This window comes from Phoxinus phoxinus, assembly GCF_949152265.1.
Source record: "Phoxinus phoxinus genome assembly, chromosome: 7".
Lineage (NCBI taxonomy): Eukaryota > Metazoa > Chordata > Actinopteri > Cypriniformes > Leuciscidae > Phoxinus > Phoxinus phoxinus.
In genome coordinates, this window is record NC_136882.1 from 29,720,869 (window position 1) to 29,736,660 (window position 15,792).

At 36.4% G+C, this 15,792-nt stretch overlaps 1 protein-coding gene across 1 annotated transcript in view; it reads left to right on the forward strand.

The window, feature by feature from the left end:
• The window catches only part of lrp1bb (low density lipoprotein receptor-related protein 1Bb), a gene marked incomplete at its 5' end in the record, with an annotated part of 305,396 nt that overhangs the window by 81,463 nt on the left and 208,141 nt on the right, over nucleotides 1–15,792 (forward strand). Inside the window, one exon of the mRNA XM_079617452.1 lies at nucleotides 1,264–1,386. Coding sequence (XP_079473578.1) covers nucleotides 1,264–1,386 — 123 coding nt within the window. The remainder of the gene's footprint in view (nucleotides 1–1,263; nucleotides 1,387–15,792) is intronic.

A 15,792-nucleotide genomic window follows, 5' to 3' on the forward strand; every position in this document is an offset into this window, starting at 1 on the left:
AGTGAAATGCAAGGCCCATTTGAGTGATACCTGCAACTTGATGATCTGACAAATAGTCATATTTTTCTTGCAAATATTGTTGGGCATTTCTGCAATGCTGTTGTTGTACTCATAACAAAAGAGAATGGATAATTTTTTTTCTTGTGATGGACAGAAGTAGCCTGGTTCTACAAGACTCTCGTACATTTCATTTGTACAGAGAGTCTGGCCTCTCTCCATTGACAAGCATTAATGAAGGTGGGTACTCTGGGCAGAACCAATAGTTTTAAACTTCAACAGAGTCCCTCTGGATCTGCCATAACCAATCGCTAACGTTTGGTCGTGACGTATGACGACTCAAGCTAGCGCATGACCCCCCCCCACATACTATGGAAGTCAATGGCTACCGTCAACTGTTTGATTACCCATATTCTTAAAAAATATCTTCTTTTGTGTTCAGAAGAAGAAAGAAAAAATTATAAAATGAAGGAGCTACATAAATGCCGTTTCCAAGAGTGGGTGAAAAAGAAAAATCGTGTTGCCTATCATATAAGGTTCAAAACATTTAAATAGACATCAAGTAGTAGAACACTTGTATATTCTGTATCTTAGATTATTACTCTTGACAGAGAGCTGGTTTGGTTTCTGAGAGACTCGTAGAGACAGCAACGCTGCTTGCTATTGTGCTGTGCCTATTTCATTCATTTGTGTAGGCTATCATATCGTAGGCTACAAGGTTCAAATCATTTAAATATACATATATAAAATAGAACGTGTATGGAGTATTTTAGTTGATATTAGGCTACTCTTGCCAAGCTCTGATTTCTGAGACACTCACGAAGATGGTAACGCGGCTATTTGATTTGCGCTCAATTCATTTATAAAGTTTACATTCATTCACTTCACACACTCATTATTACGTAGTGATGATAGAGGTTTATGTATATTGTGCTTTACCCTGGCTCACCTCTTATCCAGAAAACACGAGGACTGACTGTCAGCTGAATATTTTTTCTATTATTTGTTTTGAAGCCATTATTCGTGCCTTTTCGAATAAGCTATTCGGCTTCAGACGCATTCAGATTATTCCTGCCTGGCTTTTCAGTCAAACTAATTGTCATTACATTCATGTCACTATAATGATTCATTGTATGACTTCATGCATTTCACATGTACTTACTAATCATTATATTTATTAAACAATCATGTAATTTAGACATTTAATGACTGTATTGCACCTCATTCCATACTCCATCTCTGTCTCCACCCCCCTTCTCTCATTAGAGCCCATTTTGTGTGACGTTGGAGAGTTTCTGTGCGGAGACCAGCTGACCTGTGTGTCTGAGAACTGGCTTTGTGATGGGGAACCAGACTGCCCAGATGGTTCTGATGAAGTTCTGGACAAATGTAAGTAACCATTACACCAATCCACAATGCCTCACAACAGATCATTATGTCCTAAACATCTCTACATTCCCATATCCATTCGCCAAAAATCAGCATTACCCTATAGATAATTATGTTCCTTGCCTTGTTTAATTCCAGGTTGCACTTCACATGCAAAGTGCGAGGAATGAGAGCTGGGCATTTTATGGTGATGAAAATGTCCTGATTTTAATATTTAATTGTATTCACGAAAAGATTGATCAGTTTATGCTAAAGCCGTGTGCCCAATTGCTTCCTGTTGATGCAGGGCATTTCCAGAAGAGCTTAATTTATAACAGATTCCAGACACAGTGGGTCAACTATTCTCACCACTGGTATTCTATTATCATTTAGATTAATCATGTTCACTCTGTTTTATTTATAATGCTTTAAAATGGATTCCGGGTGTATTTATCGTGGGGATTTTGTGGAGCTCATTACCATAGATTATGTATCGATAGGAAATGCATTACAATCTGCATTTCACAACAAAATGTGCAGTGGAATTTAATGTGTTTTGAAAGCCAGCACAGACTACTAACGCAAGAGTGTTCTAACAGCACTCAACTGACATGGGTAATTTTATTCATGTGTTTGTGCATATTGGGCACCCTGAGGTTACCGTGTTGCTTTCGATAGTGGGGTAAAATCAGTGAGTAAACTGTGCAGCCCTCTTAATCCAGAAAGCTGTGCACAATTTTTGTCATGCCATTTATTTATGTATGTATCTATCTATGTATTTAGAACGGGCCAATCATATACAGTTGCCAAGGATTGAAATATACGCATAAGAAAAAAGTAAATGTAAATTGTTTTGGTAAAGATTATCCATCAATGATTAAACAAAAAAAGTTCTCAAAAAGTTAGCTGTGGGGTAATGTGCCATCTGCTTCAAATAATGTTTATAATAAGCTTTGCATCTAAATACAGGGATTTATTTTGGAAATACACTGGTCTTTTTAAAGTGGTAGCCAATATGGTTTCCAAAGGTCTGAGGGAGCTCTGGCAAAGCAAAATCCACCTTTCAAAGAAAACAATTAAAAATTTGGTTCCCACATGAATTTATGCACTTGAAGCTACTGTACCTCAGCCACATAAAAGTCTGATCAACTACTAGGACATAGTAGTTTATATTTCATTTTCAAATAATTCGTATTTTCCTGCAGCCATGATGGTTGGAATTGTGGTATAATAAAATCTTAGTTCTGGGATATTTTTTATTTTACTTTTCTTTTCTTTTTTTTGCTTTATTTTTTTTTTTACTTAATTTTAATAAACAACTCATTATTGTACATGGTGAAGTGTAAATTTCTCACATATTCCCCAATTATTCAACTTACCCCTCGACATTGCTTTATATAAAAGCTTGTTTCCGCCACAGAAAAAAAAGGTAATTGCTTCGTTTTATCTCGCAATTGTGACTTTTCCCCCTCAGAATTGGATTTTATAACTTGTAATTGCGTGTTTATATCTCACAATTCTGAGAAAAAAAGTCAGAATTGCAAGATATAATTTTGCAGTTGCGAGAAAAAAGTCAGAATTGCGAGTTTATATATTGCAATTCTGACTTTATAACTTGCAATTCTGACTTTATAACTTGCAATTCTGACTTTATAACTTGCAATTCTGACTTTATAACTTGCAATTCTGACCTTCTTTCTCGCAATTGCGAGTTTATGTCCGAATTTTGAGATACAAAAGTTGCAATTAAATTTTAAATTGTTTTATTCTGTGGTGGAATCAAGCTTCCATAGTTTTCACTGGAATTATTATTATTTTTTTTTTTTTTTTACACTTTCTTCTAATCTAATTTGATAGTGGATATCCTAAAACATAATTTGATGCATTAATTTCACCTCTATCTTTCTCCTTGACTAGAGGTTAACTTAATTTAAAAAAAAAAGAAAGTGTCACAGGTTTCCCCACTTCCTGTTTTGACTGCTATAATTTATCCTCACTTTTTATGCTAAGACACTTCATTAGTTTTGACTCTTCATAGAAAGGACTACATTTCTTTAAAGTCATCGCTCTGAGACAGAACTGGCATTCTTCTTCATTGATTAATTATAATCTTCAAATTAATTGAACTTTTCAAGCACCCTATTGCTTCAAAATTCATGAAAACTATTTTAATTGTCAAGTACAGCTCTAACTAATGTATCCCTCACAGTGGGACTGTTTGTAATATACTATGTCGCTTCTAATATTCTTCAAGTAATATTTGCTTGAGAACAACTTAAATGACTGTCTACTTGTTCTCATGAAACTGAATCTAATGATATAGTCATACTGTAGAAGCGTTCGCCTCTCCACACAAGTCTCCAGTTGCTTCATATCATTATGTTCAACTCTTAATCCTCTTAGTTTTATAATAAGATTAACCTAGACTGTTTTCAATTTCTGAGCCTATCTGTTACCTCATATTAAGTCCTTGGTTTTCATTTTATAGTTATTGTTTTTGCTGTTCCAGTTTCTGGACTGTGCATATTTCCAGTTTTGGCGTGCCCAAGTTCTGCCACCACAGAGAAATGTAATCACCACATTCCCAGGGCCTCCAGGGAAGGGCAGCTGCACGTTTTCAGTGCCACATGGCCAGCGGGAACCTGGATAGGCTGGCCATCCAGCATCCCTATGGGACCAGCTCGACATCTTGGGTTATCAGGGGAGCTGGGAGACAGCCCACTTTCCTGTAATGAAGAAAAACGTATTGCAATGACAGTCTAGAAGCGTTCCAGGCACATCGTGCTGCTACTTATATTGGTCAGTGGAGTATGTACAGTGAAAGTTTTGACATGAGTTATGAGTAGAATGACCATACGGCCGAAATAATCTCTGTATCGCTGAAAGGAATTGCGGAAAGATTGAAAGCTCACTGAAGAACAGCTTTTTAGGATTTTAACAAAAAAGATATGGGTCATTCCAGTGCTTTTGACTTTGTTCCATATGCTCTCGCCTTTTGTCTTGAGTGCAATGTTCTTTATCAGGAAATACAAAGACATGCTTCAGTGACAAATTGCTCTACTATTCCCCCCACCTCCACCCCTCCCTGAAGTTTGAATTGAACAGAGAGAGTAAGAGAGATTGATTTTTGTTTTGTTCTCATTTTTGTTCTGGGCAAAGCATTAACTCACAACACTCGGAAGGCAATGCAGACTGTGATCCACAAGGCGAGCACATGATGTTCTTGTTTTTGAAAAGATGACAGCTGTTTTCTTTAGACATCTGTCAAGTTAAGTATACATTACTGGCCTTTAAATCCTTCTTTAATCAACTATACTTCATAGTACCTGGGTTAAACTTTAACAAGAAGCTCTACGTAAAATGTATTTACTTGGGACACAAGAAATGTCAGTTTTTTCCCCCATTATTTTATCAATGTTTTTTTTCCTTCATTTTCATACTTTTTGTTTTGAGTTACTCTCTATATCAGTGAGCACTTTCTCCCTGATTGATTGTAGTCTTGAGTTTTCTTCCGGGAACGTATCACATTATCCCTCGTTTAAATAATTCCCGCCCAAGACATACACCAAAAAAAAAGGGGGACGGGTCATGGTTGTGTTAGCAGTGTGTGGAAACTTGTGGTGATGGTAAGGGCCGTGACATTTCCGAAACGCGCTCGAAGTGGTTGACCAATCACAACACACTGGTCCAGTCGACCTATTAGGACACATTGGGCCCTATCTTGCACCCAGTGCAAATGACTTTGTACGCATACACAAACTTGTAATATATATTTGCATTTAATCTTACATTCACATTTGCAGTACAACCTCAATAGGCACTTGCAACTTCTCGAATCTGTCCCTGCAAGTTCACATTTCTCGCCTTGACTTTTGCTACTCTTTTCGCAATATATTGGGTGGAAAACTAACTTGTGCACTTGCAACTCAGTGGCGGTGAGAGAGAAAGGGGGGTGTTCAAACGAGCTGTTTTATTGGTTGGCGCCTAGCCAATGAAATAGGACTTCTATTGTACGCGATGATGTCACGAAATCTGTGTTCTCAAACGGGGATGCTCTGAAATGCTATTATTAGTATGGTCATAGTGTTTACTGAGTTTGGTCTTTTTATAATATCGTTTATTTATTTTAATATCAGTCTAATGCATTAAAGGGTTGGTTCACCCAAAAATGAAAATAATGTCATTAATGACTCACCCTCATGTCGTTCTAAGCCCGTAAGACCTCCGTTCATCTTCGGAACACAGTTTAAGATATTTTAGATTTAGTCCGAGAGCTTTCTGTCCCTCCATTGAAAATGTATATACGGTATACTGTCCATGTCCAGAAAGGTAATAAAAACATCATCAAAGTAGTCCATGTGACATCAGTGGGTTAGTTAGAAGTTTTTGAAGTATCGAAAATACTTTTTGGTCCAAAAATAACACAAAATAAGACTTTATTCAGCATTGTATTCTCTCCCGGGTCTGTTGTGAATCTGCGTTCAGGACTCCACAGTAGCCGCGTTTCCATTACCCTTCAAATTGCGCAAATTGAAATTGCGAATTGAAAATACGCTCAATGGAAACACGTCAATTTCGCAAAAACTCTCGTTTATCGCAAACAAGTTTTTACGCTCGCATGAGGAGGTTTTTCAGCCAATTCGAAAAAGGAATATTTCGCAAAACTGCAATGGAAACAGTTTTTGCGCATTTACAGTCACCTGACTTAGAAGACGCGGTGTGTTTGGGGTCCGTGTACGCAAATAATAATAATTATCATCATTATTATAACATTTACTAGGCTACATATTTAGATGACGCTTTTATCCAAAAAAGGAACAAAGCAATTCGTCAAATGTCATTCATAATACGGGTTAGACAATAATAATACAGAGCTGAGATTATCACAAATAAACACAATATTTTGACGCATATCTAAGGGTATGTGTGGAGTGTGGAGCGCGCACTACGTGGCACGGAGGCGCGGGCGTGAACACTTGCATTTTCCGATTAACAGTGAAACAACTTAATATAGCCTACTCTATAATTTCTGGTCATACAGAAAATAATAATACATTATTTGTAACTACTTTTATTTGTGTAAACAATAACAAGAAAATGTTGTGCTTTTGTAAAATAAAATAAAACAATCAGGCGCGTTTTCATGATCTCCCTGAACTGGAGCGCGAGAACTGAAACAAAATATAGCCTATGTAGGCTAAAGCTTGAAATGTCCACTTTAAAACGAACAAATTCGAAATCGAAAGCTAATACATTTTGTTCTGATTAAGTAATCCGTATGAAAGGTGCATTTCTCTCTAAAAGAGCATCTGCTTAACAGCGGAGATGGAGATGTTTTTAGCCGAGTTAGAAAACAATAGTTTAATAATATTAATGGCTCTTCTTATTCAGCACTGCGGGAAAATGTCAATTCCAGGTTCTAATTTGGCCTTAGAAAACCAGTAAAATCGACAAGTTTTCCATATTAATTTGTGAATATTTCACATGTTTAATAAAGGGGAAAAAAGTCATTAAACAAACATCTGAAAATTCGTCGATATTTAGGCCTACTTTTTTGCGCAGCAGTTGGTGTAGCCAGTTTAAATTAAAATTGTGGTGTTCAACTTTGCGTTTTAAAAAGACAACCGTTTATTTTTCGTTTTTCAATTACGGGTTTAAAAAGGAAAAAACGAATGGACACAAAAGTAGCCTACATGGATCGTTTGGAATAGGAGACAGAGTTCTTTATTAAATTCATAAACAATAATTAGCCTATAGGAATACTGGATTCTAAACTTCAAAGAAATGCCACAATCAAAACCTCAGCGCAGAAATGAGGGTGAAACACCCAGAAACTCCTTATATTTCGTTTGGAATATAAGGGTCTTTCCCTGCCATTAATGCTTGGATAACACGTACGTCTCCCTCCATTAATAATAATAATGTCTAATGCGGTGGCTGTGAGATTATATAAACCAACGTCCGCTGCCGTGATTTTTAGAATGACTTTATCGCGAGAGAAAAAAGGAAGTTTTAGTCGCATAACATCGGTTAATGGAAACGCCGTCATTTCGCAATAGTTTTGTATCGATATTTAGATAAAAGCGCAAAACATTCGCGCAAATCTGTAATGGAAACGCGGCTAGTGACGCTGCTGACGTAAGACGCTGATGACGTGTTATCCGGTGCGCCCGAGCTTCGTTTACAGTCTGAGGGAGACGCCCGCTATATTCAAGCTATTCTACATTGTTTGCGTGGATATCATTTTTTTAATGGTGCGTAAATGTGCATGTCGCGGATGAGACACTTTTACAGCGTGCGTTTCCCTCAGTCTATAAATGAAGCTCGGGCGCACCAGATAACACGTCATCAGCGTCTTACGCCATCAGCGTAACTGTGAAGGATTGACAACAGACCCGGGAGAGAATACAATGCTGAATAAAGTCTTATTTTGTGTTATTTTTGGACCAAAAAGTATTTTCGATGCTTCAAAAACTTCTAACTAACCCACTGATGTCACATGGACTACTGTGATGATGTTTTTATTACCTTTCTGGACATGGATAGTATACCGTATACATTTTCAATGGAGGGACAGAAAGCTCTCGGACTAAATCTAAAATATCTTAAACTGTGTTCCGAAGATGAACGGAGGTCTTACGGGCTTAGAACGACATGAGGGTGAGTCATTAATGACATTATTTTCATTTTTGGGTGAACTAACCCTTTAAGCCATGTTAGCGTTTCAGAGCGTCCCCAATCGAGGACACGGATTTCGTGACATCACGTACAATAGAAGTCCCATTTCATTGGCTAGGCGCCAACCAATAAAACGGCTTGTTTGAACACCCCTGCTCCCGCACCCCTTTCTCTCTCTCGCCGCCACTGAGTTGCAAGTGCACAAGTTAGTTTTGCACCTAATATATCGAAATTTGAACTTGCAGGGACAGATTTGAGAAGTTGCAAGTGCCTATTGAGGTTGTACTGCGAATGTGAATGTAAGATTAAATGCAAATATATATTACAAGTTTGTGTCTGTCATTGTATTTCTGTGAATGGCATTTTACACATTTGTGACTACTTGTCTGCAGCTTCAAATTCAGAATACAGGTTTGTGACTATTGCCTGCGAGTGCAAATTTCAACATTCAATTTTTATTTGACAGGTTTTCACATTGGAGCTGTGAGTGTAAATGTTCACATACAATTACAAATATTTATTGTACAAGTTCTCAAATTCACATCTACGTGCTCTGGATTTTGCTACTAATTTACCTTCATATATAAGGATATCTGACAAAGTGGGTTGTCCGTCAAGAACCAGGAAACATAATTCTGAAGACTGCGAAATCACCTTTACCATCATGTAAATCGCGTGCGCTGGCAAATCCACCGTTATAATAGCAATCTGCCATGGAACAAGAGCGCCTGCTTTTAAAGGGAATGTGAGATGACGCTCTGATTGGTTTATTGCACGTTATGCCCAAACCACACTATGAATAATGTAGCTACTTCAGACCAACCCATTTTACATTTGCGTTGGACGCAAGAGTCGTTTATCCCGCCGGTAAAATAGCAACAGCCCTCGAGATCCGCCCACAAAGTTACTTGCGTTTCGCGTTTGATACTTGCGTTTCAGATCGTTAAAATAGGGCCCATTATGCTTTTCTGAAAGAGGGGCATCATAGAGACCAGAACTAAAAACGTTACTGACAGATTGGGAAGAGAAGTGCTGCAAAAATGTAAAATATATTCAATATTATGCGGGGGGTTTTTTTTACATTTATGCATAAAAACCTATTCTAATAGACCCCCCCAAAAAAATACTTTGTAAAAGGGCATAAAAAAATAAAAAAATTCAGTAGACAAACTTTTAACCAGCGCTAAAGAGGTTAAAATTTAGCTGAATGATTCACTGTCCCTTTCACATGAATGTAGATATATTCAGTACAATTTAAATACACAATTTATATACAACTATATGAACGTCAATAATGATTATTTGAATGGCATTGTAAATATCATAACAGAATATGTACATTAATGAATATTGTACAATGCGTGTAATTTTAGGCTTTGATTAAATTCCAACATTCAGTTTTATACAACATGTAACGGGGTTCGTTGTCTTTCTTTGCACTGAGGGCCCTAGGCTTGAAAATGGTTGACCCCAAAGCTAAAGAGCATATCTCACAATATAGCAAAATTGGATGGGAGTTGCGTAGAATTAAAGGGCGGTCTTGCAAAAATATCTAGTTGTCGCTTTCCATCTAAGATGCATAGAAATGCGTATGGATTTTATGAGCACAACTCTCAGGGCAGTTTCTTATGGCCCCTCTCATACTGAAATAAATGGAGAGTAATGTGCCTATTCCCCAGGAGAACTGACACCTGCAGAAAGGAGGTTTGAGAGGTAATGTAGCATAGCATCTTGTTATTGAGCTGAGGGACAGGCATTCGGCATTATGCAATATTTACCTCAATGCCCGCCTCTGAGCACAGACTGAAATGCTGGCAAAATAGACTGTGCGGGAGACATTTATGAGATCATCAGATGACATTTAACTTGATTAACATCTTTTGAGCTCTGTGTTTTATGAGGGCATGTACAGCACATTTTGGAAAAGAAAATACACTGGCATTGCATTAGATAGAAGCATTAGATCTCTTGCCTAAATGATAACAATATATCAGCCCTGGACTTTGGTTTTTGGAGAGTGTGTTGTGCAATAGTTTGGGACAATTTGTCATCTGGACATAAGCAGAATGCTTTTTAAGTTCAGAGCACAAGCTGCTGATATTTTTCACTTGTGATTTTTATATTGTCTCACAACATCAAGACAAGAGCAAAGCAGCTTGTTAGAAGGACAGTTACAAATTAAAGGGAATTTCATTATGCTGGTATTTCTCATTTCATTTTCCCAGTTGTTAGATGCAGTTTCAGCCCACACATATGGACTTAAAATGGTACAATTTCTGTGTTTATATGCGTCCGTACAGGCTGATTTTAAAATGTCCCTACCAATTCTGAAACCAAATCTGCGCCGCTATAATCGTGACAAATTGCCCACAGGCAACAGAACTCCAAAAGCAGCAAGTGGTATGTGATTAACCTGTTAGCCTTCAGCGCCACTTTTGAAAAATCCCCAGAAATAGCATACCCAACCTAAAAAAGATTCAATTAATTGACCCTTTGTCCTAAAAGCTCAAGTATGGTCTCATTTGAAAGCTGACACCTGCCACTTTATTGGAAATGTAGAATGAATTATTGTCATAATGAAAAAAAAATTATGAATAGCTTCAAAGTTGTGTAAGTTATTAGAAATTTATTTTTATGAAACATCTTCATGAAAATTAAATTGAAGTTGGCCCGTCAGCACTCTAGAAATGCACTCCAGCTAAAGACACATGTCTGACCATGTTATATTTAAAATTTGAAGGTGATAAGTCTAAAACTCTGTATTTTGTTAAATGTTTTTCAAGATCATCTCAAATGACTTTATTTTGAATTGACTCTAAAATGCAAACTTGTGTTTATTGTCATCTATTAGCATCTATTCAGTCTATTGTCTCTATTGTTTTGTGGTGCAAACGAGCCCCATTCAGTGTCACTCTCTCCTGCACACATTTACACCTTTCCAGCCGGCTTATGGCCATAAATATTATTTTCCTTTGTCTCCATTATAATCGCTAACGACTGGCTAATCACGGTGTTTCACCCCCTAATTTCTTTCATAATCTTCACTTCACATTTGAAACTGTATCAAATGCCTTTCTTAAATAAAGAAATATTTCAGTAAGCATTCCGATTTAGAAAAAAAATCATAAAAAATAACAGCTAGATGGCAGGTGCAACTAGAGAGCTAGCTAGCATGTTAGCTTAGCACACCATCAATACACGACAATTTATGAGATTAAAACCCTGTTTGTGCTCCAAACTTACTTTATAGTGCAAGTCGAGTGTTTTAAATAATCTTCTATGAGCTTATTTGGCTTCAAAAAAGAAAATCAGACAGAAAATATATGATTTGATATTATTCTGCACTATTGTAAAGTCTATACCGATTAGCATTACATTATACATATAATCTATTATTATAAAAATACCTGACATGGCTCGAAGAACACAGGTAAATCAAATATCATTGCAATCATGTTTATTGTCTTCAAAACATCTTTATCTGCATGTTATAGCGATCTCTGAAAGCTAACGTTAGCTGTGTTTATGTCAGTGACGTCCTGGAAGGTCACAGGTTATTTCTTCTTCGTGAGCTTTCATATTTGGAAAAAACTGTGCATAGAGCGCCCTCATTCTGCTGTATGGATTGAAAACACAGTACATCAGAGTATCCAGCGCTCTTTATGTATACATCGACGCATTTGGATATAAATTCAATAAATATTATTCCTGTCTATAGAAATATGATGTAAACCTATGATAATATATCAATATTTCTCCAAATCTGCACATTTTTGAGCCAAAAGCCCTGAGGAACGTTGTTTTGTCACGCGTTCTCAAGACAACAGCACCGGAGTTTTTTTCTGAATGGAGCAGCTGACGCTCATAATTCATATTAAAGGTATCGACTCATTTTTTCATTACATAAATCCTGACACAAATTAAGACATAACTGTCACTATAAGTTTCTCAGAATACAATAGTGGTCAAATACTGAAACGTGAGACTTATATATTTTTAATGATGTATAGTTTGTCAAGGTAATAACATTAAATATGATAGTAACTTTGAACTATTTAAAAAAAAAACGCTTCAGAGCGTCCTCGCTCTGGTGAAGGTTAACAGGTTTTAAAGAGTAAAATGTGTTTTCATCACCTTATTGTGGCTATCAAAATATATTAAATATATGCGTGTGAGTGTGTATAGCATATATATCATAACTCCAGACATCCAGGGGGTTTGGCATGTAAGCAGGGAGCTTTGGAGATGATCCTTTTAATTTAGTTGGAGCCTCTGTGCTGTGAGAGCCAAGCTGATTCACTTCCTGTGGATGATGCCATCTGCTTGGGGGCAGCAAACAAACAGACAGACCAAACAAAGGCAAAGCTTTCTTCGCTGTCTGTGTGTGAAGCATGCAGAGTTGGGTGCAGCTTAAATAAGGTTGAGACTTGATTTTATTTTCTAAATTGAGAGGTAGTCAGATGTGAATTTTTTACCCAGTGCGTATGTATTTTAGCTCATAAAATCACAGCTGGGTCATTTCTACTATGCAGTTTTTTATTATATATGTTTAAATGTTCTGGACAAAACATTAAATTATTTGTAATGTAAATAAATTAATGTATATTTTTTAAAAGACTGACTTCCTTGGTTACAATGCAGTAAAAAAAAATTAAAGGGGGAATCAAATTGGATTATTATTATTTAGTGCTTTCAGTTGATTATGAAAATGTACTAATTAATCATTAATAATTAATTTTTCTGTAATTAATTGCAATTAAAATATTTTTTAAATATATGCGTCCGTACAGGCTGTGTTTATATGCGTATAATAAAGTGTAATAAATTCACAGTTACTCTCCAAATGCATGTAGAAACAACTTATTTTTAACAGTATATTTTAAATATTTGTTGTAATGGCAATTGTAATGTTGTAATGGCATTTTATGAATGAAGGCCTGTATCACTGATACTAATACTGCTACTGATGTCTCTATGAAATTGATAGCTTTCAATTATAGTGTAATGGCTTTAAAAAAGACATTAAAATATATATATATATTTTTTTTTAAGTGAACTTAAAACAAACTTTACATAAACTCATTATAATAAATGTCATATTTACCTGTAGCCTATATACAGAAATCGAATAAAGTTATCAAACACTTTACAGTTTTGACTGCATAAATTACAAATTAAATATAGAATAATCCTTATTAAATCCTTATTTCTCTGTTATTTCTCTGTTGTTATTCTTTGATTAACATTAACAACAGACATCACAGCTGCAGCAACTGGTTTATTTAGACTGCTGTCACTTCAGATTTGCTGCTGTCCCATATGACTCGGATCTGACGCGCATTTCATTTTCTCACAATTCTTCAAGTTAATAAATTTAAGTTGTTATTTAACTAATTTAAGACTGCTCTTATGAGATTACTCAACACAATGTGCATTTTGCGCACAATACTGGGACGCCGTGTGTGTGTGTGTCACATAGACCGGACATTCACAGAAAGCGAGTTCTCTTTTGTCTTGTCACACTTGAATGGTTTAAAAGCATTTGCTGAGCATGATCATAATGTTGCGCTAGCCAAAGGATGACAGAAAAAATGGATGCTACGTTAAAATTCAACTGAACAAATTAATTGCATGCGTTAACATGCTAATTTTGACAGCACTATTATTATTATTAATTATTGTTGAAATATAATCCTTGAAGGTCACTTATAAGGTTACTAAACAAACAAACAAATACATATGTGGGGAAAACTTCGTTTGCACGTTTGCATGTAAACTGAGAAAAACCATAGACACAGTATGATAAAAACTGAGTTTTAGGCAGCCGATGTCACAGTATGTGACTATTTTCGGGATTCTGATTTGCTAACGTGGTCTTGAGCTTCTCGTTGCACTGCCACCTACAGGTTTGGCATGCTCTTGACGGCATATACACTGGTTCGTGTAACCAACACTTCTCTGAAAAATGACAGGTGTGCACAGATATTTTTAAAAACGGAGAGGGGTGAAATGTCCGTTTATGGAAAAAGCCGTCCACATGTAAACGTAGCCTCAAATAATACATTGTTAAGGGGCGGATCTATTAAGGCCGATATAATCTATCTATCTATCTATCTATCTATCTATCTATCTATCTATCTATCTATCTATCTATCTATCTATCTATCTATCTATCTATCTATCTATCTATCTATCTGTGATTTTCCTTTGATTCCCACACTTATACATACTGATAGTGGCTGTTCTTTCTGTTTATTCACTCATCTCTATAATATTAATGCTATATCAGGTCGTGTTACATTGAGTTTGTAAAGATTTTATCATACTATATTTTAGAATGCGCAATTTTTCTTGGCAGTTATTGTGCTTCCATAGTTAGAGATTCTCTTTTTTTTTTCTTGACAGATCTTTGACTTTCACTGGCGTCTTCTCTTTCACTCCTCCGCTTCTTTTGTTAGGGACAAAATCACTAGCTTGTCACCAGCAGCCTTGTGAAAAGAGCATATTTCAACACCTTGACAGCTTCGCTGTCACGATACCTCTGGATGACATCAAACTACTAAAGCCTACATTAGCCCCCTGCTGTTGTCGAAGAGAACTCTGTTGGTATAAGCTAAGCTTAGAGGCAGGAGAGCAAACAGATGGTTTTCATTCAGTGAAGAAATTGTCTACTGTGAGGCACAATAGCATAGGGACCTTCACCTTCCGCAGTAATGATGAAACTAACACCTCGTCTTTGTAAATAATTGTGCCTGTATGTTATGTGGTGGCAGTTTACAGCCCTTTCAAATATATTCTCAGTTAGACAAATAGAAAACTAAGTATAGGTGCATTATAAGATTATTCTAGACATGTTCAACTGATCATCTATCATGACTAATACATTTCCTACTCAACCTTGCTTTTGCCAAGAGCTACTGTATCTGCATGTCAGATAGCTTTCTAATCTCTAGTATCTAGTATCACAGACTTTCATTGTTACTGTAATTTCATGTATGTAAATGAACAATGTTTACTCGTTCTCCGTATTATCTGAAGCGAGTATCCCCACCCACAGAGAGTTGGATCGACAGAGGGTTATTAACAGAACAGTTATTGTACAGGTAGGTTCATAACTGAAAATTGTATTGTACTATGTCTACTTAAAACAGCATCATGGTAAAAATGGAACACCATGGCAACAGTTTTCTTATCTGTACGTGACAGCTTTTTGGTTCAAGCAGAACTGACAGAATGGCAGTTTCTTTCCGTTTCCCCCTCCGTTTGGCCTAAAACACTGTGGAACAATACAGGTCTACACAATTAGAACTAAAAGTTTGATAAGTAGTATTTCCTACTAAAGCAAGGAGGTGTTTGACTCTGGTTAGTCATTATGGGTGTTGAAGTTTTCCAATATATTTGGCCAAAGGGAAGACAACAGCCATTTTTTTCTCCGTTTTCACTAGTCAGGTAGCGCTGATCATCCCCCATTTCTCCTGTAGAGGCAGCCAAGTTTTATTGGAAGCCTATTTTGCCAGCTGTAAAGTACTGTGAAGTATCAAACTGCCTTTGTCACCACAAGACAGTCTGAGCTCATGTTGGTATTAATTCGTAATGTTTACTTGTACAATTTTCTACATTTGTACACAGTATAAATATGTTCATTATGCATGTACATATACCTACAATGAGATCACATTGCAAATGACCATATGAGTTTTGTTGGAAAAATCAACCTACCAATCAGCTTAATTATAGTTGTATTTGCAT